Source organism: Macaca nemestrina, chromosome 14 (genome assembly GCF_043159975.1).
Source record: "Macaca nemestrina isolate mMacNem1 chromosome 14, mMacNem.hap1, whole genome shotgun sequence".
Classification (NCBI taxonomy): Eukaryota; Metazoa; Chordata; class Mammalia; order Primates; family Cercopithecidae; genus Macaca; species Macaca nemestrina.
Genome location: NC_092138.1, coordinates 118,860,890 through 118,886,089, shown reverse-complemented (window position 1 = coordinate 118,886,089; position 25,200 = coordinate 118,860,890). Strand labels below are relative to the sequence as shown.

General features: G+C 51.7%; 1 protein-coding gene across 7 annotated transcripts in view; it reads right to left on the bottom strand.

Moving 5' to 3' along the window:
* LOC105472004 (euchromatic histone lysine methyltransferase 1) overlaps positions 1–25,200 on the bottom strand; it is a 228,556-nt gene that overhangs the window by 101,424 nt on the left and 101,932 nt on the right. For all 7 annotated transcript variants that reach the window (XM_071078704.1, XM_071078708.1, XM_071078706.1 and 4 more), the window contains 2 exons: positions 19,563–20,119; positions 8,185–8,365 (listed from right to left, as the gene is read on the bottom strand). In XM_071078704.1, the coding sequence (XP_070934805.1) occupies positions 8,185–8,365; positions 19,563–20,119 (738 nt within the window). The remainder of the gene's footprint in view (positions 1–8,184; positions 8,366–19,562; positions 20,120–25,200) is intronic.

Genomic DNA, 25,200 nt, shown 5'->3' with positions numbered 1-25,200 from the left:
AGAGTATTCTGTATGTCCATTAAATCTAGTTGGCTTATGCTGTTAAGTCCTCCATTTCCTTTCTTATATGCTATACGGTTATTCTATCCATTACTGATAAGTGGAACCTGAGGTCTCCAACTACTACTGTAGAATTGTCTATGTCTCCCTTCAGTTCTATCGGTTTTACTTCTTGTATCTTGATGGTCTATCATTTGTTGGGTATGTAAATGTTTACACATGTAATTGTTATACCTTCTTAGTGTACTGAAATTTTTATTACTATATATTGTTCTCCTTTATCTCTTGTAACCTTTTTTTATTTAAAAACCTATTTTGTCTGATACTAGAATAGCCACCTTGCTCTCTCTGGTTACTGTTTGCATGGAATATCTTTTCTCATCCTTTTGTTTTCAATCTATTTGAGTCTTTGGATCTAAAGTGAGTCTCTTACAGAAAGCATGTAGTAGGATCATGTGTTGTTTTTTCTTAATGCGTCTGCCTTCATCCATTTAGTGTTGCCATAAAAGATAAAGAGATTTGTTTCCTGAGTCTGGTGGCGGGAAAGTTCAATATTGAGCAGCTACACCTGGTGGGGGCTTCACGCTCTCGCTCACGGTGGAAATTGGAAAGGGAGCAGGCATGTGTAAGAGATTACATGGATAGAGAAGAAGGAAGAGACAGAGAAACCAAGGAAGCCAGATTCTTTCAAACAACCCACCTCAAGGCAGCTAATCTATCCCCAAGAGCGAGAAGTCACTCACCTGGAGGGAGGGCACTGATCTACTCATGAGGAGTCCATGCACATGACCAGTCACCCCCAGGTAGGCCCCACCTCACAACACTGTCATACTGGGGATCTAATTTCAACAGGAGCTTTGGTGTGGACAAACCACATCCAAACCACAGCACTGCCCATCTTTGTCTTTTGATTAGAAAGCGTCATCTATTTACATTTAAAGCAACTACTGCTGAGGATTTACTTCTGTCATTTTGCTCTGTTTCCTACATGCCTTACAGCTTTTTTCATCCCTCATTTCTTGCACTACTGTCTTCTTTTATATTTAGCTGATTTTTTATAGTGGAATGTTTAAATTCTTTTCTCGTTTCCTTTTGTGTATGCTCTGTAGCTATTCTCTTTGTGGTTACCATGGGGATTACATTTAACATCCTAAAGTTATAACATTCTAATTTAAATTTATACCAGCTTAACTTCAGTAACACAGAAAAACTCTGCTCCTTTACGTATCTGTTCCCACCCCTTTCATTTGCTGATGTCACAAAACGACATCTTTATTCATGCTGTGCCCTGAAACATAAACAATTCGTTTAAATGCATTAGTCTCTTAAGTTATGTAGGAAAAATGTGGAGTTACAAACCAAAGTTGCAATGATACTAGCTTGCAGACTAATTTTTTAAATGTATTCGTCTCTTACATCTTATAAAAAACAAAAACCATTGTTACAATACTAGCTTTTAAAACTGCCCATGTCTTTTTTTTTTTTTTGAGACGGGGTCTCGCTCTGTTGCCCAGGCTGGAGTGCAGTAGCCGGACCTCAGCTCACTGCAAGCTCCGCCTCCCGGGTTTACGCCATTCTCCTGCCTCAGCCTCCCGAGTAGCTGGGACTACAAGCGCCTGCCACCTCGCCCGGCTAGTTTTTTATATTTTTTTAGTAGAGACGGGGTTTCACCGTGTTAGCCAGGATGGTCTCGATCTCCTGACCTCGTGATCCGCCCATCTCGGCCTCCCAAAGTGCTGGGATTACAGGCTTGAGCCACCACGCCCGGCCAAAACTGCCCATGTCTTTACTTCTCATATGGCTTCAAGTTACTGTCTAGTGTCCTTTCTTTTCAACCTGCTAGCCTCCTTTAAGTATTTCTTTGCAGGTCCAGGTCAGGTGGTAAGAAATTCCCTCAGGTTTTGTTTATCTGAGAATATCTTAATTTCTCCTGCACTCTTAAAGGACAGTTTCCGTGGCTATAGACACTTGGTTGAAAGATTTTTTTTCTTTTATCACTCCTAATATACCAATGATATACTCAAGAGTCTCTTTGTCTTTCCACAGAAGTGTCTCAAGTATAATGTGTCTAGTGCGGGTCTCTTTGAGCTCATCTTACTGGACTTCACCAAGCCCCCTGGGTGTTCATATTCATGGGTTTCATCAGATACTCTCTCCAGCCTTTTCTTACTCTCTTCTCTCTGTACTCCCACAATCCCTATTTGGTCCTCTTGATGATGCCCACAGGCCCCTTGGCTCTGCTCACTTTCCTTCGGCCTTTTTGTCTGCTTCTCAGACTTGATGATTTTTACTGTCCTATCTTCAAGTTTGCTCTCTCTTTCTTCTGTCTGTTCAGATCTGCCTTTGATTTCCTTTAGTGAATTTTTCATTTCACTTATTATACTTTTTAGCTCCAGAATTTCTTTTGGTTCCTTTTTAGGTTTTCTAGCTCTTTATTGGTATTTCCATTTTGATCATACATCATTTTCTTGACTCTCTTCACAACTTCCTTTAGTTTCTGAGCATATTTAAAATGGTTATTTTCAAGTCTCTGTCTGGTAGTTCTGGCATCAGATGTTTTCTGGGAACAGTTTCTGTTGACTTATTTTTTTCATCTGATTGGGCCATACCTTCCTGTTTCTTTGTATGCCTTGTAATTCTATGTTGAAAACTGGACATTTGAATCCAATAATGTAGAAACTCTGAAAAGCAGATTCTCCTCCTTTTCCAGCGTTTACTATTTTGTTGCTGTTACTGGTTTGGGGGTGTTTTTGTTGTTGTCATTTTTTATAGTTGCAGGCTGTCTCTGTGAGGAGGGTGAGCCAGAGATCTAAACTTAAGGTTTTTTCATGTCTTTCCTTAGCCTGTGCCTTTCCCTGGGCACACGCAGTCACTTTGTAATTTACCCCATATACACAGTTGCTTCTGAATATCCTGGTCTTTAATGTCTGGCTCCCAAAAGGAGAAAACAATGAAAACGAAGTGGGGAGATGAAAAGAGCACTGGCCCTTTAGATTTCTCGGACATCTCATGGAAGAAAGGCTTGCAACCGGATGAGAGGGCCTCTCTGTATGCACCTGGGGACAAGGCCCTGTTCGCCCGCCCTGGCTCCCACAAGCTGCACGCACACTGTTTCAGGAACACCGCACACCCTGCACCACAGGGCTGAGGAAGGGAGTGGGCAGCAGAGCTGAAACTGACGGAAATTCACGTCCCAGCCTCCCGCCTAGAAGCTGCGAACCTTCAGTAGACTCCAGAGTTCCCAATGGTTCCATCAGCCAGACTCTGCCAGGGGAACTGCTGTCTAGGTGAGGAGGTGAATTCCGGGTCTTCCTGCCCCACTATCTTTCTAGAATCCTCTGAAATCAGCTTTTGGTGCTGTGAGGGTCGTTTTTTAACCGTGAACCGCTACACGTTGGAGAGATACAGAACAAGCTGCTAACAAAGATGCCAGTCCACTCTAAAAAGAACGAATGCTCACCTAAAACAACGCTGGGTGCCTGAGATCCCGAGTCAGCACAGCCATCCCCAGCCGGGGGCTGTCACACAAACGCATGCTCCCAACCTTCTTGCACAGCACAGATCTTTCATTTCCGATACTGCAGAGCGGAGGGTGCAGAACAGGTCGGACAGAGTCCCAGCCACCCTCCATCTAAAACTAAGAATTACGGCTGCCCACGGGAAGGAGCTACACGCACGGGCTCTGCTATGGCGTCGGCGGTACAACGCACGTTGAAACCGACACGTGACTCTGCTCTTCTTTCCTGCCTGTGGTAAACTTAACGGGGCAGCAGGAGGGAGAGCGCAGAACCGTCCGTGATCATCACCACAGGAATTAAAAATTAACAGAAAGACATGACAGGAATCTCAGCCTTTCTTTGATAACCTGGCTCCAACACCCCTCCCACAGGGAGGCAACAAGGAATGGCAGGCAATGGAGTGAAGAAATAAAAGATGAAGAAATAAAAGTGGTAACGGCAGACGGATTCTGAGGCAGACGGGAGCAGGTCCCCGGTGAAACCCCACCTTCAAGCCAAAGGCAGCCCGAAGCCTAGAGACTGGGACTGGGCTGCCAGTTCCCGACAGAATCCACAACCTGGAGGGAGAACGTCCGTGAGGCCTTTTAGCCAATCAGATGGTGTCTTTCCCACGACTGGGCCAATGAGCAGGCACTTCCTCCATTCCGGGCAGGCCTTTTAGCCAATCAGATGGTGTCTTTTCCAGGCCCAGGCCTGGGCCAATGAGCAGGCACTTCCTCCATTCCGGGCGGTTCCTCCATTCCACACAGACCCCGGACGCGGTCCCACAGCAGGCCCGCCCGCCCGCCGGTAGCAGCTACTGACTGAGGGGCTCCTCTCCGCTGAGCGCGGTTCTGTTGCTCGATAAAACTCTTCTCCACCTTGCTCCCCCTCCAGGTGTCCACGGACACAGGACAAGAACTCGGGCCCCACCCAACAGCGGGTGCAGAAAGGGCCGTAGCATGTTCCTGGCCCCCGTTCGCGGAACCGGGAGTGAAGAGCGGCGATCCTTCTGGGCACCCAAACCTTGGGATTCCTCAAGCCAGAGCGGTAACACTACAGCCCTCCTGCCCTCCGCTCGTGTGGTGGCAAGCAGCGGTGCAGCCAGGCCCTCCTGGGAGGGGCAGGCCAGGGCGAAAGCGGCAGAGCTGGACGAGCTGAAAACGCACCCCAGCCCGTACTGTGGGTGGCGAGAGCAACAGAGCCACAGAACACTCTCCCAGCCCATCCCCTTGGGGTCCGCAGTTGCTGGTGACTCCAAGTTTTGGGGCGGCACCGTGTTCCCCTCATCCGGACGCCAGTGCCTGCAGCGTGAACCGCTTGCGGTACGCCTCATCCAGCCAAAGCTCTGCACGGAGCCAGCGCCTGGAGCCGCCCGCCCCGCCACAGCAGCCAAGCGAGCCTGGCTGTGCACAGTGGCCCCACGCCACGCTTGCTCACCAACACACACCTCGCTGCTCCACTCCCGGCTTGCCCTCAGAAGGTGTGGCACCTGGGCCGGTAGCATGAGCTGAGTACAGCCTGCTGGGCCGAGTGGGCAGAATGAGCCCAGCAGGTGCGAGTGGAACTCAAGCAGAGGCGCCGCTGGCCACAGAGGTTTACGGCTGGCAAAGTGACACTCAAGGGATCCTGTGACAACAGGACAGAACCTACCCAGATTCCTGCTCTGTATGGACACTGTTGTAAAAGGCCTTTGTCTCTCTCTACCATGCCGGTAAGTGGACTCTGCACCCCCGGCCCCCGGACACTTGACAGGGAACTCCTCCATCCGCACTCCTGTCTTCCCAGCCATGTAGAAAGGTGCGGTGACGGCCACGACAAGACAAGGCAGCTGTGCGTGCTATGCTCCTCTCTAGGAAGCACGTTCTAGCACAGAAACTGTACCTTCATGCCCACTCCGGAAGCCCTGGGGTGACAACGCACGGAAGCAGCTGAGGCTGAGTATCTTAACCACTGGATCCAAGCAGGCAGCTAACTGCCGAGCACTTCTCCTCCATGGCTCGAGGCCGTTTTACACACTGTCCTCGGCTAACTTGCTGATGGACCACCCACTTCCAGGTTACGGATAAGGAAGGGGTGGTGGAGGAAGAGGGCTGTGGAAGGGTAAACTGGGGCCCGCTAAACACACTGGGTACTTTGTTTTTAGAAAGCTCTTTTTAAAAGATGATGATATAATAAAGCTAAAATAGGAAAAGAAAATCTCGACACTTTAACAACACCTCAGACATTACTTGTACGTCCTAACATACGTGAGCATTACTCCATAGTTTTGCAAAACAACAAGTTTAACTGTTTCAAACAAATAAAATTAAGTCAAATAGCAAAACAGTTGACGGGGAGGGCAGCAGACAACGACTGATTTTGTTTTCTAACTTCCAATGAAAAGAACCAGGGCTCCCTGGAGAAAGCTGATTCCGGCACTGGGAAGGGACAAGGCAGGTAAGCAGACCATCCAGTGAATTGGGAAGGTCTTCATGAAGAGGTGGGCATCACCCCAGGACTCAGAACCAGCCTACAGGGACCCCACTGGACAAACTTAGAACAATTTGAGCAACAAAATAAATAAGGATAGGAATGGATTATAGTTCAGAGACTCAAATAAGAGTCCATAAGTCAGTACTTAAAAATAAATAGGCCGGGGGTGATGGCTCACGCCTGTAATCCTAGCACTTTGGGAGGCCAACGCAGGAGGATTGCCTGAGCCCAAGAGTTCAAGACCAGCCTGGGCAACACAGCAAGACCCCCCATCTCTATTTAAAAAAAAATTTTTTTTTTTTTCTTTAAGAGTAAATGGACAGATAACTGTGTGGATGGACAGGAAAGTGAAGCACCTCCTTACAGCAGAAACTGAAATATGAGGAGGAAATGATGGAGTTGGAAAACCACCATTTGGCACCCACCGTGCAGTATGAGCTGGGCGTGGGTCACGGCAGATGCTGAAGCCTGGTGGGATGTGATGGGCGGTACCTGCAACACCTTAGGGTCTCGCTTACAATCTGGGGAGCAGTAACTTTAAGATGGAGGGCTCTGCAGACTCCAGCAGCAGAGCAGGACAAAAAGCCACCAAAATTCAATTCCTAAGGACACTTGTCAGTCCCCTGCATCGCTCCACGACCTGCACCCAATCCTGGGAACCGCTGGGCAAACCCCCGTCAGACACATTCTATGAAACACCTGGCCTGTACTCAAAACACCACGGCTCAGACAGACAAAGAGGCTGACAATGCTTCAGATCAAAGGAAACTAACGAGACACAACACAGGTGCTCAAGGCTCCAGGACCAGATTTTATTTGTCCTCTGCCCTAAGGACACTCGGGCATGGGAAATGCGGAACGGGACACTGAGATGAGAGAGCAGCATCGCGGTACGCTTCCTCACCGGGATATCTGTGCTGCAGTTATCTAAGAGAATGTTTCTGTTTTTAGGGACATTACAGTAATTTTTAGGAAATAACATTGGTTTTCAGGGATAAAAGGGCACAATGTTTACAACTTACATTCATGTCTCAGAAAAAAAAGTTATACATGGGGGCGGGCAGGGGGCGAGATTGTGCCATGTGGTAAAATGAGTAAAGGGTACACAGGACGTATCTGTAGAATTTTTGCAACTTTGCTGGAGGTCTGAAAATACTTAAATAAAAAAAAAAATTTTTTTTTTTTTGAGACGGAGTCTCGCTCTGTCGCCCAGGCTAGAGTGCAGTGGTGCGATCTCGGCTCACTGCGAGCTCCACCTCCCGGGTTCACGCCATTCTCCTGCCTCAGCCTCCCAAGAAGCTGGAACTACAGGCGCCACCACCACGCCCGGCTAATTTTTTGTATTTTTAGTAGAGACGGGGTTTCACCGTGTTAGCCAGGAAGGTCTCGAACTCCTGACCTCATGATCCACCCGCCTCAGCCTCCCAAAGTGCTGGGATTACAGGCGTGAGCCACCGCGCCCAGCCAATAAAAAGTATTTTTAAAGTCCAGAAAAAGACACCTGTGGCCAGGTGACCATCCTCAAGTGAAGCCTTGCCGGCAGCAGCAGCACTCACGAGGGCCAGCAAGAAGGGCCTTGCATCTCTCCAGGACGGCGCCAAACGCATGTATTCCATCCCAGAAGCTGAGGAGGTTTGAAAGCCCAGGGAACCCTGACGCGTCGCTCACTCTGACATCCCGGTGCCCTCCCAGCACCTCCCACAAAAGGTCCCCAGTGAGGAATCAAACGTTCATCCACTCGCAGAACTGGCCACAGAAGCAGCCAGCCCAGGAGAGTGAGGAGCATGCCCAGAGCGAGGTGGCAGTGGCAGAGCAGCTGGAGGGGGCGGTGGTCCTCACCCTGGGCCGGGGCTTCCCCAGCACACCCCAGCATTCCCAAAGGCACTTCATCTACAAACCAGGAAAGCTTCCAACTCCAGGGTCTTCTCCCCACAGAGACCAAGTGAGTAAGACACTAGTAAAGAAAACAGTCTTCATCTTGAGAATGTTAACAAGCTAGGAAATCAATGCCGGCCTGAGCCAAGGCTTTAGAGCAGACGTCAGGTGTGCCTCCTCAGGCATACAGGCGAGCCCGGGAGGGCCGGCTGACGTCAACAGTCATTCATCAAGAGCAGCACAGGCACTTACAGTCAAACAGAACTCTCACCTGGCAAGGGGCAGGCTTGAAACATACATTCAAAGAGCAAAGACAGTTGCTGGGTCTCCCTTTTACCTGTCTGTGATTTTGTGGTGGCCATGTAGCATTGGTTCTGAGGTAGCGACTGATGAAGGGATGGGAAGGGGGGTAAAAGCTGCTGTCGTCCAAAGTCAGAAATGTTTTTGTTGATCTCCTCTTTTGGTTCCTTATGATCTCTAGCTTCTCGAACTTCTCTGGGATCTTTACTGGCTGCATGCTTCAAAACAAAGACAGTGAATAACTATAACTGCATAAGCAGATGGTCATTGAAATAACATGCAACCAAAATCACAGTTCTTCTCCCCATTAATTCCCCACAACTGAAAGATGAGATACAATGGAGAGAGGAGAAAGTCTGCAAACGGAAACAGCACGCTGTCCTCACAAAAGCACCTACCACTAAGACATGTGTGCGTAGTTGCCCCTCAGATGGGTTAGGTCAGCATCTACAAACCACGGCCCAAGCTAAGAACAGCATTTACAGGGCTAAAGGTCAGAAGGAGGAACGAGGAGGGAGGAGGAGCAGTGACCACATGTGGTCCACAAAACCTGAAACATTTTCTAGCTGGTTCTCTGCCTGCAGAAAAAAATGTTCCAACCACTGACTTAGGTAATACATTTACTAAGCTAAAAAATACCCAAAATGGGCAGCATCAAAACTTCTCAAAAACTGCTTTCCCAGTTTATCGTGGCTAAACATTATGTTTGCAACATCCCCAATGGTATTTATCCCACAGTAGGTAACTATGTTGTGTTAAAACGGTATTTTACTCAGTCTCACTGATCTCCTAAATCTGCCTCGTCTCAGCCTGCAGGGCAGGGCTGTGACACCGACAGCAAACTCCCAGTACTTCCTTCATTGCAGAAGGCACAGACACAACTGAACCTCCACTCTCTGTCTGCTCCCCTCGTCACCTACAGACCTGTGATACTGTAACTTTAAATCTAATTCAATTGAACCACACTTTACTGTGCACATGGTGCAATACACAGTAAAAAGTGTTAAAAGATAGGGCATTCTTCAGGAGATGGCACTGGGAGAACTGAATGTCACATGAAAAAGAACAGAGCTGGACCCTTTTCTAAACTATATATAAAAATTAACCCAAGACAGACCACAGACCTAACTGCAAAACCTAAAACCATAAAACTCTTACAGAAAACAGGTGGAAAGCTTCCCAACGTTTGGATCTGGCAATTATTTCTTAGACATGAAACCAAAAGTACAGGCAACAAAGGAAAAAACAGACAAACTGGACTTAATCAAAGTTAAAATTTCTGGGCCAGGTGCGGTGGCTCACACCTGTACTTCCAGCACTTTGGGAGGCCAAGGGGGAAGGATCACTTGAGGTCAGGAATTCAAGATGAGTCTGGGCAACATAGCAAGACCCTGTCTCTACAAAGAAAAATTTCTAAAACTTAAAATTTTTGTGCATCAAAGGACACAGTTAACAGTGAAAAAAGCATGCTATGGAATGGGGGAAAACATCTGCAAATCCATCAGCAATTATTATCCAGAATATATGAAAAAGTCTTACAACAATAAAAAACAACCAGATTAAAAAATGGGCAAAGGACGTGAATAAACATTTCTTCAAGGAAGACATACAAATGGCTAATGAACACATGAAAAGATGCTTAACCTGATTAGGGAAATGCATATCCAAACCAGGTAAGTACCATTCACACACTAGGAAAAAAGAATGCTTAACCTCATTAGGGAAATACGTATCCAGACCTCGGTGAGTACCACGGATGGCTACCAGGAAATAACAGAAAAGAGTCAGTGTTGTGAGAACTGGAGAAATGGGAACCCTTGTGCACTGCTGAGGGGAATGTGGAATGGTGCGGCCGCTGTGAAAAACTCAAAAAATTAAGTATGGAGCTACCACGTGATCCAGCAATTCCACTGCTGGGCATGTGCCCCAGAAGCACTGAAAGCAGGGTCTTGAAGAGATGTTTGTACACCCACGTTGACAGCAGCATCAACCACAGCAGCCAAAAGGGGGAGCCACCCGAGGGCCGGTTGTCGGACGAATGGATCAGAAGTGTCGTGTGCAAAACGCAGTGACGTGTGACTCAGCCTGAGAAGCGGCGAAGCTGGGGCCCGCGCTGCAGCGTGGATGAGCCTCGGCGACACTGTGCCGAATGAAATAAGTCAGCCACAAAAGGACAAACGTTGTACAATCCCATTTACACGAGGTCCCTAGAGTCGTCAGACTGACGGACACAGAAAGTAGAATGGCATTGCCAGGGGCTGGGAGAGAGGGATGGGAAGTCTGTTGAAAGGAGACAGAGCTTCAGTTTGGGAAGATGAAGAGGTTCCAGAGATGGAGGGTGGTGATGGCTCTGCAGCAATGTGAATGTGCCTGATGCACTGAGCTGTTCACTTAAAAATGGTTATGTTTGATGTGATGTATTTTACCACACACACACACACACACACACACACACACGACAAGGCACCTGCATCAACTAGAGTCAAGGTCAGGGAGAAGTGAACAAGGTCATAAGTAATGGTAACTCGAAGTACTCGGTGGGTCCGTGGCATGGGTGAACATGTGGCTGCAGAGACGGCTCCGAGGGATTCAGGAGGTGCTTGTAGAGATTACAGGTGAGGCAGGGAGGCAGAGCGAGAGTTCCAGGTAAGAGCACACGGAGCAGAACAGGGTAGCACCTGGCTTGGATGGGAGATGAGAGGGGAGTGCCAGGGCGAGCTGGAAGGCACAGGGGAGCACGTGCTCTTGGGGTTGGCTCTCATGACCTCACCGTCTCTGCCTCTCTCTGTCCCACAGGCGCACTATGTCTGTGTCTGTTTCCCTCCCTCCTTCCCTTTCTGTCTCTCGAGTACATCTTGCTGCCATGTGGTACTTGCAAAGCTTCTCACTGAGCCCACACTAAGCTGCCAGACACCCCACTGATGTCCAGAACAGACACAGAACCACCTGGGCTCCCTACTGGGGAACCTACCCTAGATTCATGTTCCAGTGACCACAGCTCTCTGGAGTTTTTTGTTGCTTCTCCCCACGGAGCCCTGTCCAGCTCAGCAACCCTGTTTGCCACATTCAGTGATTTCCTCTTGGAATGTGCCTCCACCCCGGGATGCCCTTACTTTTTCCTGAGGGATGAATGCTCTCCTCCCTCCAAAGCACAGTTCAGACATGACAGCTCCTCCCGCCATGTCCACTGATGAATGCGCCTCGCACATGGAACACTGTTTGAAAGCCACGCGAATGCCACACGTCTGCTTTACCAAGTGTCTTGGTCTTTCTCCAGTACACCAGGTTTGACTGCAATGAAGTCACTGTTAGAACTCAGGAGTCAGTCCCCTTTTAGGTCACCTACAAACCACCGTGCAGGCTGCTTGGTTCATGTGGCCATCCCCCTCAGCTGGTGCTTACAAACACAAAATGCACTTTCAAAGTACATATCAATGAAGGTACAAAAACAAACCCTGAAGAGGAAATAGCCATGCGAGGCTAATTCTTGCCGAGGTACACAACCTATTCTTTAATTTAAAAGGTTATTTTCAAAAATCTCAACAGTAAGACTAAGAACGGCTTAACCGAGGTGAGGATTCTAGATTTTGATTTTGCTGGGACTCTTACCTAACGAAGCACAAGGAAAGTGAAGACCTAGCCATGGAGGCAGCGCGGCCAGCGGCTGGCCCACCTTCACATGGCCTGGCTCTGGGAGGGCAGCCCTTCCCTGAGGCTCTTCCCTCCTGGGGGGCGGGGAGACCCCTTCCCTGAGGCTCCTCGCTCCTAGGGGGCGGGGAGACCCCTTCCCTGAGGCTCCGCCCTCCTGGGGGTCGGGGAGACCCCCTCCCTGAGGCCCCGCCCTCCTGGTGGTGGGGCGGGGGGTGGGGGGGGCTCTGCACCAGTGTGAGTCTCGCAGTGAGACACTTGGTAGCACTTCTTCACATAATTGCTAAGAACCACCTCCAGTGCAGACTGACAGGCACCACCTCTCTCCCAGCACCTAGAGCCTAGAGTGGGTACCAGGAGGGGAGGTGTGGAAACACACACAGAGAAAAACAAGGGGCCCCATGCTGGCGCCTCCTGGAGTGGGCACAACTCAATCAGGGAAATGGAGCTGCCAACCAGGCCACAGAAACAAGCATTTCCATGTAGGAAAAAATGTTCCCTTCCGGTGGCTTCCGCTTTCTTTGCCCTAACAATGGTGAACCTGCCAGTGAGCAGGCCTCACTCTGAGGATCTTTACGATGGGGATCAACGCGGGACACAGGGTCCAAATCCCCTGGTTCTCGCCACGGGATAGTGAGACTGCAGCCGTGACACCACCTTCATGTTCAAACTTTTACGAGCATATTGGATTTTATTAACAAAGACTGCAACATTCATTTTATCACTGGAATGACTTTTTAAAACACAATTTTCAATAAATTCTGGTTTTTAAAAAATGCCAAACAAGACTAAATTGGGTTTGGGGTGGCAGGAAATCCGGAAGGGTGGAGAGGCCAGGCCCAGAACCACAGACACAGAGCACACCCCAGGCACGGGGGGCACCCACCCACCCACTGTCTCTGCCACACCACCTCCGTGGGGCCCACAGACACAGCCCTGCCCTGGCTCAGTCCATCCCCTCCTTCTCCCGCAGGCTCCCCGAGGAGCAGAGCAAGTTCTCCAGGGTGCAGAGAGGCCGTGGAGGATCTTCAGCAAACCAGGTTCCGAAGCCTCAAAACACTCAGGTTCTCTCTTCCTACAACTGACCCGCCTGTGAATGTACAGCAGTTTTCAACCAAATGATGTGTCATAATCAGACTTTAATTATTGTAGCAACTTAATCCAAAACAAAGCGATCACTTCAATAAGCCTCATGGTCGGACAATTTTTTTTTTTTTAATTTCAAATTGCTTTTTTTCCCTACAGGAATGTGATAGGGTGACAATAAAAGATCCTCACGAATAAATATATATCAGAATAAAATCCTGGAAGTAGGACTGTAATAAAACTTCAGGGAGATGAAAGATGCACAGTTTCTAACGTGTTTTAAAACTGTGACTGGTGCGCCATCCACAGGCAAAAATTAATTCAACCTCAGCCCAAGCCTCAGACTTTATACAAACGTTAACTCAAAATGGATCACAGATTTAAAGTTCACACAAAACTAAAAAAAAAAAATTTAGAGAAATTGATATCTAGGACTAGGTGAAGAGTTTTCACGCACACCACCAATAGCACAATCCACAGGAGAAAACTGATAAACTGGGCTTCATCAAAATGAAACACCTTCGCTCTGTGAAAGAAATTTGAAGAGAAAGAAGAGAAGCTTCAGACCAGCAGAAAATACTGGAAACCACATATCTGACAAATGCTCATATACGGAACTCTCAAAGCTAACAAAACAATGTAATTATAAAATAAGCAAAAGTCTGAAAGACATTTCCCCAAAAACGACACACTGACGGCAAAGCAATATATGGAAGGGGACAAGCGTGAGAGGTGTGGGAGGAAACAAGGGTGTGAGGCGTGGGGGAGGATGAGAGTGAGATGTATAGGAGGGGGTGACAGTGACAGGCATGGAAGAGGGTGAGAGTGAGAGGCGTGGGAGGGGGTGAGAGTGAGCGGTGTGGGGGAGGGGTGAGGGTGAGAGGCCCGGGAGGAGGTGAGGGTGAGTGGCGTGGGGGAGGGGTGAGGGTGAGCGGCGTGGGGGAGGGGTGAGGGTGAGCGGCGTGGGAGGGTGAGGGTGAGAGACGTGGGTGGGTGATGGTGAGCGGCGTGGGAGGGTGAGGGTGAGCGGCGTGGGAGAGGTCAGGGTGAGCGGCGTGGGAGGGTGAGGGTGAGCGGCGTGGGAGGGTGAGGGTGAGCGGCGTGGGAGGGGTCAGGGTGAGCGGCGTGGGAGGGTCAGGGTGAGCGGCGTGGGAGGGGTGAGGGTGAGCGGCGTGGGAGGGTCAGGGTGAGCGGCGTGGGAGGGGTCAGGGCGAGCGGCGTGGGAGGGTGAGGGTGAGCGGCGTGGGAGGGGTCAGGGTGAGCGGCGTGGGAGGGGTCAGGGTGAGCGGCGTGAGAGGGTGAGGGTGAGCGGCGTGGGAGGGTGAGGGTGAGCGACGTGGGAGGGTGAGGGTGAGCGACGTGGGAGGGTGAGGGTGAGCGACGTGGGAGGGTGAGGGTGAGCGGCGTGGGAGAGGTCAGGGTGAGCGGCGTGGGAGAGGTCAGGGTGAGCGGCGTGGGAGGGTGAGGGTGAGCGGCGTGGGAGGGTGAGGGTGAGCGGCGTGGGAGGGTGAGGGTGAGCGGCGTGGGAGGGTGAGGGTGAGCGGCGTGGGAGGGTGAGGGTGAGCGGCGTGGGAGAGGTGAGGGTGAGCGGCGTGGGAGAGGTGAGGGTGAGCGGCGTGGGAGAGGTGAGGGTGAGCGGCGTGGGAGGGGTGAGGGTGAGCGGCGTGGGAGGGTGAGGGTGAGCGGCGTGGGAGGGTGAGGGTGAGCGGCGTGGGAGGGTGAGGGTGAGCGACGTGGGAGGGTGAGGGTGAGCGGCGTGAGAGGGTGAGGGTGAGCGACGTGGGAGGGTGAGGGTGAGCGGCGTGGGAGGGTGAGGGTGAGCGGCGTGGGAGAGGTCAGGGTGAGCGGCGTGGGAGAGGTCAGGGTGAGCGGCGTGGGAGGGTGAGGGTGAGCGGCGTGGGAGGGTGAGGGTGAGCGGCGTGGGAGGGTGAGGGTGAGCGGCGTGGGAGGGTGAGGGTGAGCGGCGTGGGAGGGTGAGGGTGAGCGGCGTGGGAGAGGTCAGGGTGAGCGGCGTGGGAGGGTGAGGGTGAGCGGCGTGGGAGGGTGAGGGTGAGCGGCGTGGGAGGGTGAGGGTGAGCGGCGTGGGAGGGTGAGGGTGAGCGGCGTGGGAGGGTGAGGGTGAGCGGCGTGGGAGAGGTCAGGGTGAGCGGCGTGGGAGGGGTGAGGGTGAGCGGCGTGGGAGGGTGAGGGTGAGCGGCGTGGGAGGGTGAGGGTGAGCGGCGTGGGAGGGTGAGGGTGAGCGGCGTGGGAGGGTGAGGGTGAGCGGCGTGGGAGGGTGAGGTGAGGGTGAGCGGCGTGGGAGGGTGAGGTGAGGGTGAGCGGCGTGGGAGGGTGAGGGCGAGCGGCGTGGGAGGGGTCAGGGCGAGCGACGTGGGAGGGTGAGGGCGAGCGGCGTGGGAGGGGTCAGGGCGAGCAGCGTGGGAGGGTCAGGGTGAGCGGCGTGGGACGGTCAGGGCGAGCGGCGTGGGAGGGGTCAGGGCGAGCGGCGTGGGAGGTTGAGGGTGAGAGGCGTGGGAGGGGTCAGGGCGAGCGACGTGGGAGGGGTCAGGGCGAGCGGCGTGGGAGGGGTCAGGGCGAGCGGCGTGGGACGGTCAGGGCGAGCGGCGTGGGAGGGTCAGGGCGAGCGGCGTGGGAGGGGTCAGGGCGAGCGGCGTGGGAGGTTGAGGGTGAGCGGCGTGGGAGGGGTCAGGGCGAGCGGCGTGGGAGGGGTCAGGGCGAGCGGCGTGGGAGGGGTCAGGGCGAGCGGCGTGGGAGGGTCAGGGCGAGCGGCGTGGGAGGGGTCAGGGCGAGCGGCGTGGGAGGGTCAGGGCGAGCGGCGTGGGAGGGGTCAGGGCGAGCGGCGTGGGAGGGTCAGGGCGAGCGGCGTGGGAGGGGTCAGGGCGAGCGGCGTGGGAGGGTGAGGGTGAGCGGCGTGGGAGGGGTCAGGGCGAGCGGCGTGGGAGGTTGAGGGTGAGCGGCGTGGGAGGGGTCAGGGTGAGCGGCGTGGGAGGGTGAGGGTGAGCGGCGTGGGAGGGTGAGGGTGAGCGACGTGGGAGAGTCAGGGTGAGCGGCGTGGGAGGGGTCAGGGTGAGCGGCGTGGGAGGGGTCAGGGTGAGCGGCGTGGGAGGGGGTGTGTGTGAGAAGTCTGGGAGAAGACGCTCCCCATCAGCAGTCACAGGATGCGCAGCTGAAGCCTCAAGGAAACACCAGCACGTCCAACAGAAGGGCTAAATAAAAAGCAGGTAAGAGCTAATGCCGGCGTCGGGAGAGGACGCCGCTGGTGAAGACGGGAGAAAGCCCACCCCTGCAACACCGCTGGTGGGCGTGTGAAATGCAGCCACTCTGGAGTACGGTTCTGCAATTTCCTCATAAAACTAAACACCCAAAGGCCATACAACCCAGTGATTATGCTCCTGTGTATTTGACTCAGAGAGAGAAATCTTATTTCCAAAATGTGTACCTAAATGTTCGAGCGGCTCTAAAGTAAAAATGCCCAGTGTCCTTCAGCAGGTGAGTGCCCGCGTACAAGGCTGTCCACACCCCACAGAGCACCAAAGCTTCAGCAGAGAACAGGATGGGCTAATGAGACGTAACTTGGATGGATCTTAAGAGAACTAAGCTGAATGACAAAAGCTACTCTCAAAAGGTTGCATACACTGTAATTCCATTTATATAAAATCAGAAATAGGCCGGACACGTTGGATCATGCAAACCTGAGGCTGGCACAGGTTCAGGTCTGGTTGGTGGCTACACAGGGTGACGTCAGGGACCTTGGTGTGAAGGGTGTTCCGCATCTCGACTGTGCCCTGGTGTGGAGGGGATTCCGCATCTCAACTGTGCCCTGGTGTGGAGGGATTTTGGCATCTCGACTGTGCCCTGGTGTGAAGGGGGTTCGGCCTCTCAACTGTGGTGGTAGTTCTGCACGTCCACACACAGTAAACTGCACAGAACACCCTGAGCGTGATGCACGTGCGCACAGGTGATGGTGAAACTAAGTAAGCCCCACGGACTTTACTAATGTCAGTGTCCTGGGTCTGACATTGTCCTTTAGTTATCAAAGACATCACCACTGAGGAAAGCTTGGTGAAAGGTATTTTTGCAGTTTCCTGTGACAATGTAATTATTTTTAAGATTTTCTAAAGCTTTGTCATGTAGAGAAGAATACTGCAAAAGGTTGAAGTGGGGTCAGGCCGGCCAGCCTAGGAGTGGAGAAGCCCCAGGGCTAGGGCAGCTGTCAGCACCACAAGGCGCCTGCCCTCTCTGTCCCAGGAGAGGACGCAACACCCAGCAGCCGTGGGCCCCTGAGCCAGCAGTCCAGCCCCACAGCGCGCCCACCACCCACTGTGGTCACTGCAGGCAGGCCACAGAACACACACACAGCACTCACAGTCAGGCTGAAATATTATGACAGAAACAAAGGTGGAGACACCCTGGGGGGAGAAAAAAGCTAAAGCTGAGAGGAAAAAAAAAAATCACAAACAGGTGGTGTCAAGTCCAAGAGAACCCCCACTTGAGGAATCAGAATTTACAACAGAGATTATAGAAGAATTATAATCACTATCTTTTGAAAGATAAGGCAAGACAGAATTCAGAACAGTATTTTTTAAATTAAAAGAACTAATCAGGCCGGGTGCGGTGGCTCACACCTGTAATCCCAGCACTCTGGGAGGCCGAGGCGGATGGATCACCTGAGGTCAGGAGTTCAAGATCAGCCTGGCCAACATGGTGAAACCTCGTCTCTACTAAAAATACAAACATTAGCCAGGTGTGATGGCGTGTGCCTGTAATCCCAGCTACTCAGGAGGCTGAGGCAGGAGAATCACTTAAACCTGGGAGGCGGGGATTATACTGGGCTGAGATTGCACCATTGCACTCCAACCTGGGTGACAGGGCGAGACTCCGTCTCAAAAAACAAAACAAAACAAAACAAAACAAAAAAAACCAGAGAACTAATCAGAGATACTGGGCGTGAAAAAAATACATGTCAAAATAAACTATATCAATATATGGGATGAACAGCAAGAAGGAGAAGGGCTGAGGAACCAATCAGGAAGCTGGAAACAGGCAGAGAGCTGCCCAGGGGGACAGAAGAGCCAGCCATTTAAGGGGAGCTCCACGGGAAGAAAACGGAAAGAAAAATACAGAGCATTCTTCTGGAGCTGAAGACACAAAACCTCCAAGATGGGGCTGTGAAGCCCTAAACAGTGGCTAAGAGGAAAGAGCAAATAATCTACAAAGGACAAGAAAGTGCCTTCAGAATGTTCACCAGCAATGTCAGAGAGAGAAAATTCCACAGGAATGTGATCACAAACCTGGAACTTACACTCAAATTCACATCAAACAGAGAGAGCACATTAAAAGCACTGTGCACACTTTGAAAACCTGGATCGTGTATGCACCATGTAAGAGATGGGGATGAGTCCAGCACAGTGTGTGTGAGGAGCAGCTGTGCTGTGTGTGTGAAAATCAGCATAGTACGTTGTGAGGGGTAGGCGCGGCCTGTGTGTGAACAGCATGGTGCGTGTGAGGGTCTGGCGTGGCCAGCACAGTGCATGTGAGGGTCAGGCATGCCCTGTGTGTGAAAATCAGCACAGTGCATGTGAGGGTCAGGCATGCCCTGTGTGTGAAAATCAGCACGGTGTGTGTGAGGGTCAGGCGAGCCGTGTGTGTGAAAATCAGCACGGTGCGTGTGAGGATCAGGCGAGCCCTGTGTGTGAAAATCAGCACGGTGTGTGTGAGGGGCAGACGAGCCCTGTGTGTGAAAATCAGCATAGTGTGTGTGAGGGTCAGGCGAGCCGTGTGTGTGAAAATCAGCACAGTGTGTGTGTGAGTCAGGTGAGCCCTGTGTGTGAAATCAGCACGGTGTGTGTGAGGATCAGGCGAGCCCTGTGTGTGAAGCGCTCAGGATTCAAGACCTATTCCGCTCTCAAGGTAAGTCTGAGCCCAGCAGCTCAGGGTAGGGAGGGAGACCTGGGCATGTCCAGGTGGCCCTTTGCCCCTCACTTCTGTCACATTCTGGCCCTAACCAAGTTCATTTCTATTCACTTCTCACTGAAACAGAGTGAGTGCTGAGTCTTCCCTAGCTGGAGTGAAAGCCCCAAAGTCCAAAGCAGAAGAGTCAGTGGCCTCCTGGAAAGTGTCTGACATACGTTTCTACAGATGGCAACAGAATCCTGTGAGAAGAGCAAAGCCCAAGAAGGAAGCGAGGCATCACCTGGCATCACTCAGCTCTGTCACTCACGCATGAGGCATCAGCAGCGTCTCCTTTTTGTTTTTTTGTTTGTTTGTTTGAGGCAGGGTCTCACTCTGCTGCCCAAGGTGGAGGGCAGTGGGGTGATCTGGGCTCACTGCAGTCTCCACCTCCCAGGCTCAAGCAATCCTCCCACCTCACGCTCCTGAGTAGCTGGGACTACAGGTGTGCACCACTACGCCCAGTTAATTTTTGCATTTTTTACAAAACTTTGTATTTGAGTTTTGCCACACTGCCCAGGCTGGTCTCAAGCAGTCCACCCGCCTCAGCCTCCCAAAGTGTAGGATAACGGCCGTGAGCCACTGCACCCAGCCCTCTCCTAGCTCCTCACGGGCCCTATCGGATAACCACTGACACTTACTGGCTTCTTCTCAATGCACCAAAGTCCATTTGCCGTTATTAAAACAAAAGAGATGGGAAAAAGGAAACAGCAAGAGAAGACACAAAATTACCAGGCCCACGACGGACTTCGGCATGGTCTTGCGTGCCCTGTGGACCTTGACGTCGGCGCCAGGGGCCGGGGGCTTCCTGTCCTCTGTGTCAGCACTCCCCTCCCCAAGGGTGGCTGGTGGGGCGGCTGGCGTCTGGGGAAAAGCGCTTGGAGTCCTGCCTTTGCCAGCCCCTCCAGGAAGGGTTTTTGCAGCATGGCCAGGCAGCGAAGAGGCCAGAGTGCTGGTAGTCCTCAAGGGCTGGGCCTGCAGGGCCGGCTTATTTAAGATGTATCCGTTGCTGCCGATGACAGAAGTCTGCACAAAGTCATCGGCAGTGACGTGGTTTTGCTTCCCTGCTTCTGAGTCTCTTTCTGAAACCCCGTTTTCCGCTATCCGGGTTAGTGTGTTGGTGCCATCCTGGGGGTTGACCCTTGCGCTGTCCTGAGTGTGTTTTGCAGCATTTGCATGGCTGCCGGCATCACTGTTTTCACAGGACCCGTTGGTCTCACCGTCCGCAGCCATGTGGGCCTCTCCTGCCTGTTTCTCTGCTGAGCCTTCATCGGCAGCCATAGGTGTCTCTGCCAACAGAGGAGAAAGGAGTGTCACTGGCTGCAGGCCCCGCTCTCCACAGCACCACCACAATTTGTTCCCCTCACCATGGCACAAAACCACCACAATGTCCTCCCCCCACCACGGCATCACCACAATGTCCTCCCCCCACCACGACACCACCACAGTGTCCTCCCCCCACCATGGCATCACCACAATGTCCTCCCCCCACCACGATATCACCACAGTGTCCTCCCCCCACCACGATATCACCACAGTGTCCTCCCCTCACCACGGCATCACCACAATGTCCTCCCCCCACCACGACACCACCACAGTGTCCTCCCCCCACCACGATATCACCACAATGTCCTCCCCCCACCACGACATCACCACAGTGTCCTCCCCCCACCATGACATCACCACAGTGTCCTCCCCCCACCACGATATCACCACAGTGTCCTCCCCCCACCACGGCATCACCACAGTGTCCTCCCCCCACCACGACACCACCACAGTGTCCTCCCCCCACCACGACATCACCACAATGTCCTCCCCCCACCACGACATCACCACAATGTCCTCCCCCCACCACGGCACCACCACAGTGTCCTTCCCCCACCACGGCACCACCACAGTGTCCTCCCCCCACCACGGCATCACCACAGTGTCCTCCCCCCACCACGACACCACCACAGTGTGCTCCCCCCACCACGACACCACCACAGTGTCCTCCCCCCACCACGACACCACCACAGTGTCCTCCCCCCACCACGATATCACCACAGTGTCCTCCCCCCACCACGACACCACCAGTGTCCTCCCCCCACCATGACACCACCACAATGTCCTCCCCCAACCACAGCACCACTACAATGTCCTTCCCCCACCATGGCACAAAGCCACCACAATGTCCTCCCCCCACCACGGCATCACCACAATGTCCTCCCCCCACCATGGCACAAAACCACCACAATGTCCTCCCCCCACCACGGCATCACCACAATGTCCTCCCCCCACCACGGCACCACCAGTGTCCTCCCCCCACCACGGCATCACCACAGTGTCCTCCCCCCACCACGGCATCACCACAATGTCCTCCCCCCACCACGACACCACCACAGTGTCCTCCCCCCACCACGATATCACCACAGTGTCCTCCCCCCACCATGACACCACCACAATGTCCTCCCCCAACCACAGCACCACTACAATGTCCTCCCCCCACCATGGCACAAAGCCACCACAATGTCCTCCCCCCACCACGGCATCACCACAATGTCCTCCCCCCACCATGGCACAAAACCACCACAATGTCCTCCCCCCACCACGGCATCACCACAATGTCCTCCCCCCACCATGACACCACCACAGTGTCCTCCCCCCACCATGGCACAAAACCACCACAATGTCCTACCCCCACCACGACACCACCACAGTGTCCTCCCCCCACCACAGCACCACCACAATTTGTTCCCCTCACCGTGGCACAAAACCACCACAATGGCCTCCCCCCACCACGACACCACCACAATGTCCTCCCCCCACCACAGGACCACCACAATGTCCTCCCCCCACCACGGCACGACACCACCACAATGTCCTCCCCCCACCACGACACCACCACAATGTCCTCCCCCCACCACGACACCACCACAATGTCCTCCCCCCACCACGACATCACCACAATGTCCTCCCCCCACCACGACATCACCACAATGTCCTCCCCCCACCACGGCACAAAACCACCACAATGTCCTCCCCCCACCACGACACAAACACAATGTCCTCCCCCAACCACGACATCACCACAATGTCCTCCCCATACCACAGGACCACCACAATGTCCTCCCCCACCACGACACCACCACAATGTCCTCCCCCCACCACGACATCACCACAATGTCCTCCCACCACCACGACACCACCACAATGTCCTCCTACCACCACGACATCACCACAATGTCCTTCCCCCACCACGATATCACCACAATGTCCTCCCCCCACCACGACATCACCACAATGTCCTCCCACCGCCACGACATCACCACAATGTCCACTACCAGTGTCTGACATAAACAGGCAGTGCAGGTGACACCAAAGGGAAAGAGGAATGTGAGGGGCGGAGTGTTCCCACCTGCGTTGACAAAATCATTTACTTAAAAACAGACTCAAGGAGCAAGTAAAACACAAGAGCACAACCCAACTGCTGAATTTGAAATCATGTTACAAAATCAAAGGCATTTCCTTATATCAACATTTCCTAGAAAATGTAAGAAAGAAAGTATCATTCACAGAAGTAGGGAAAACTACAAAGGGTATTAGGAAATTTGCCAAGATTACTCAAAGCCAGTGTGTTGGGGGGAAAAAAAAAGTTAAATAGAGGGCATTTCATGCTCCTAAATGTATGACATTACAAAGCTGTCAAGTCCCCTCAAATTGAATCTATAGGCTGGGTGCAGTGGCTCATGCCTGTAATCCCAGCACTTTGGGAGGCCAAGGAGGGACGATCGCTTGAACCCAGGAGTTCAGGACCCACCTGGGCAACATAGTGAGACTCTGTCTGTACCAAAAATAAAAAAATTAGCCAGACATGGAGGCGCACACTTGTAGTCCCAGACACTCAGGAGGCTGTGGCAGGAGGATCGCTTGAGCACAGGAGGTGAAGGCTTCAGTGAGCTGACTGCACCACTGCACTCCAGCCCAGGTGACAGATCTCATTAAAAAATATATCTATCTATCTATCTATCTATCTGTCTATCTATATATATATATAGATATAGATATATATATAAAAAAGCCAACTGAATCCAGCTCCCCTCCAACACCAACAACAAAAAAAATTGGTGAGGAGGATTAAACACCATGAACAAGTGGGGATTTAACCCTAGAAATGCAAGGTTGGCTTAATAGCTTAATGAATTAATATGCCAAATATCAATAGAACAAAAGGACAAAACCACATAAGCATCTCATGAGATAGGAAAAAATGAACACCCCTTCATGGTCAAAACACTTAGCAAACAGTTTGCTAAGAAAAGAAAAATCCCTCAACCTGACATAGGGCATCTATGAAAAACCTACAGCTAACATCACACTTAAAGGTGAAACCCTGGACGCTTTCTCCCTAAGATCAGAAACCAGACAAGGATGTCCGGTCTTGCCACTTCTATTCAACCCTGTACTGGAGATTCAAAGTAGGGCCATAAGGAAGAAACACAAATAAAAGGTATACAGATTGGAATGGAAGAAACCAAATGAGCCCTAAAGATGACACAAGCTTTTATACAGAAATTCCCAAGGAAGTATAAATTATTAGAATTAATAAACAAGTTTAGCAAGGTTACAGGATGTAAGATAAATATACAAAAATCAATTTTCTTTTTTTTTTTTAAGATGGAGTCTCACTCTGTTGCCCAGGCTGGAGAGCAATGGCATGATCTCTGCTCACCACAACCTCCGCCTCCCAGGTTCAAGTGATTCTCCTGCCTCAGCCTCACGAGTAGCTGGGATTACAGGCGCCCGCCACCACGTCAGGCTAATTTTCGTATGTTTAGTAGAGACGGGGTTTCACCATATTGGCCAGGCTGCTCTTGAACTCCTGACCTCAGGTGATCCGCCTGCCTCGGCCTCCCAAAGTGCTGAGATTACAGGCAAGAGCCACTGTGCCCAATCAATTGTATTTCTATACAGTATCAACAATCAAAATGAAAAAGAATTTTTAAAACAATTATATTTAAAATATCACTGAAAAATATAATACTTATGGGCCAGGCACGGTGGTTCACGCCTGTAATCCCAGCACTTTGGGAGGCCGAAGACAGCAGACCACTTGAGCCCAGGAGTTCAAGACTAGCCTGGGCAACATAGGGAGACAATGTCTCTTTTTTTAAAAAAAAAAAAAAGAAACCCTGGGTGCAGTGGCTCACGCCTGTAATCCCAACACTTTGGGAGGCTAAGGCAGGCGGATCACAAGGTCAGGAGATCGGGACCATCCTGGCTAACACCGTGAAATCTCGTCTCTACTAAAAAATATAAAAAATTAGCCGGGCGCGGTGGCGGGTGCCTGTAGTCCCAGCTACTCAGGAGGCTGAGGCAGGAGAATGGCGTGAACCCAGGAGGCGGAGCTTGCAGTGAGCCGAGGTCACGCCACTGCACTCCAGCCTGGGCAACAGAGCGAGATTCTGTCTCAAAAAAAAAAAAAAAATTAGTGTGGTGTGGTGGCTCACACCTATGGTCCCAGCATACTTGGGAGGCTGAGGTGGTAGGACTGCCTGAGCCCAGGAAGATGGAGGTTAGAGTAAGCCATGATCACACTCCAGCCTGGATTACAGAGGGAGACCCTGTCTAAAGAAAAGAAAATCCTACAATAAATTCTCACATTTAAAGCCAACTGATTTTCAACGAGGGTGCAAGAACAATTCAATGGGGAAGAAAAGTATTTTCCATAAATGTCGCTGGGACAACTGATTATCAACTTGCAAAAGAATAAAGTGGGACCCCCACTTCAAACCACAAAAATTAACTCAAAATTGATCGAAAACCTAGATAAAAGAGAGAAAACTCCAAGAAGAAAAAAAAACAAATGTAAATCTTTGTGACCTTCTATTAAGTAATGATTTCTTAGGTGTTAGAACAAAAGCACCAGCAACTGAAAGGAAAAAAAAAAAAAAAACGGTAAGTTGGACTGCATCAAAATTAAAAATATTTGTACTTCAAAGGACATCATCAAGAAAGGGGAAAGACAAGCCACAGACTGGAAGAAAATATCTGCAAATCCCATGGCTGATAAGGGACTCCTGCTTATATAAAGAACTCTGAAAACTCAACAATAAAAATCAATCCAGGCCGGGCGCGGTGGCTCAAGCCTGTAATCCCAGCACTTTGGGAGGCCGAGGCGGGTGGATCACGAGGTCAGGAGATCGAGACTATCCTGGCTAACATGGTGAAACCCCGTCTCTACTAAAAATACAAAAAACTAGCCGGGCGTGGTGGCGGGCGCCTGTAGTCTCAGCTACTTGGGAGGCTGAGGCGGGAGAATGGCGTGAACCCGGGAGGCGGAGCTTGCAGTGAGCCGAGATCACGCCACTGCACTCCAGCCTGGGAGACA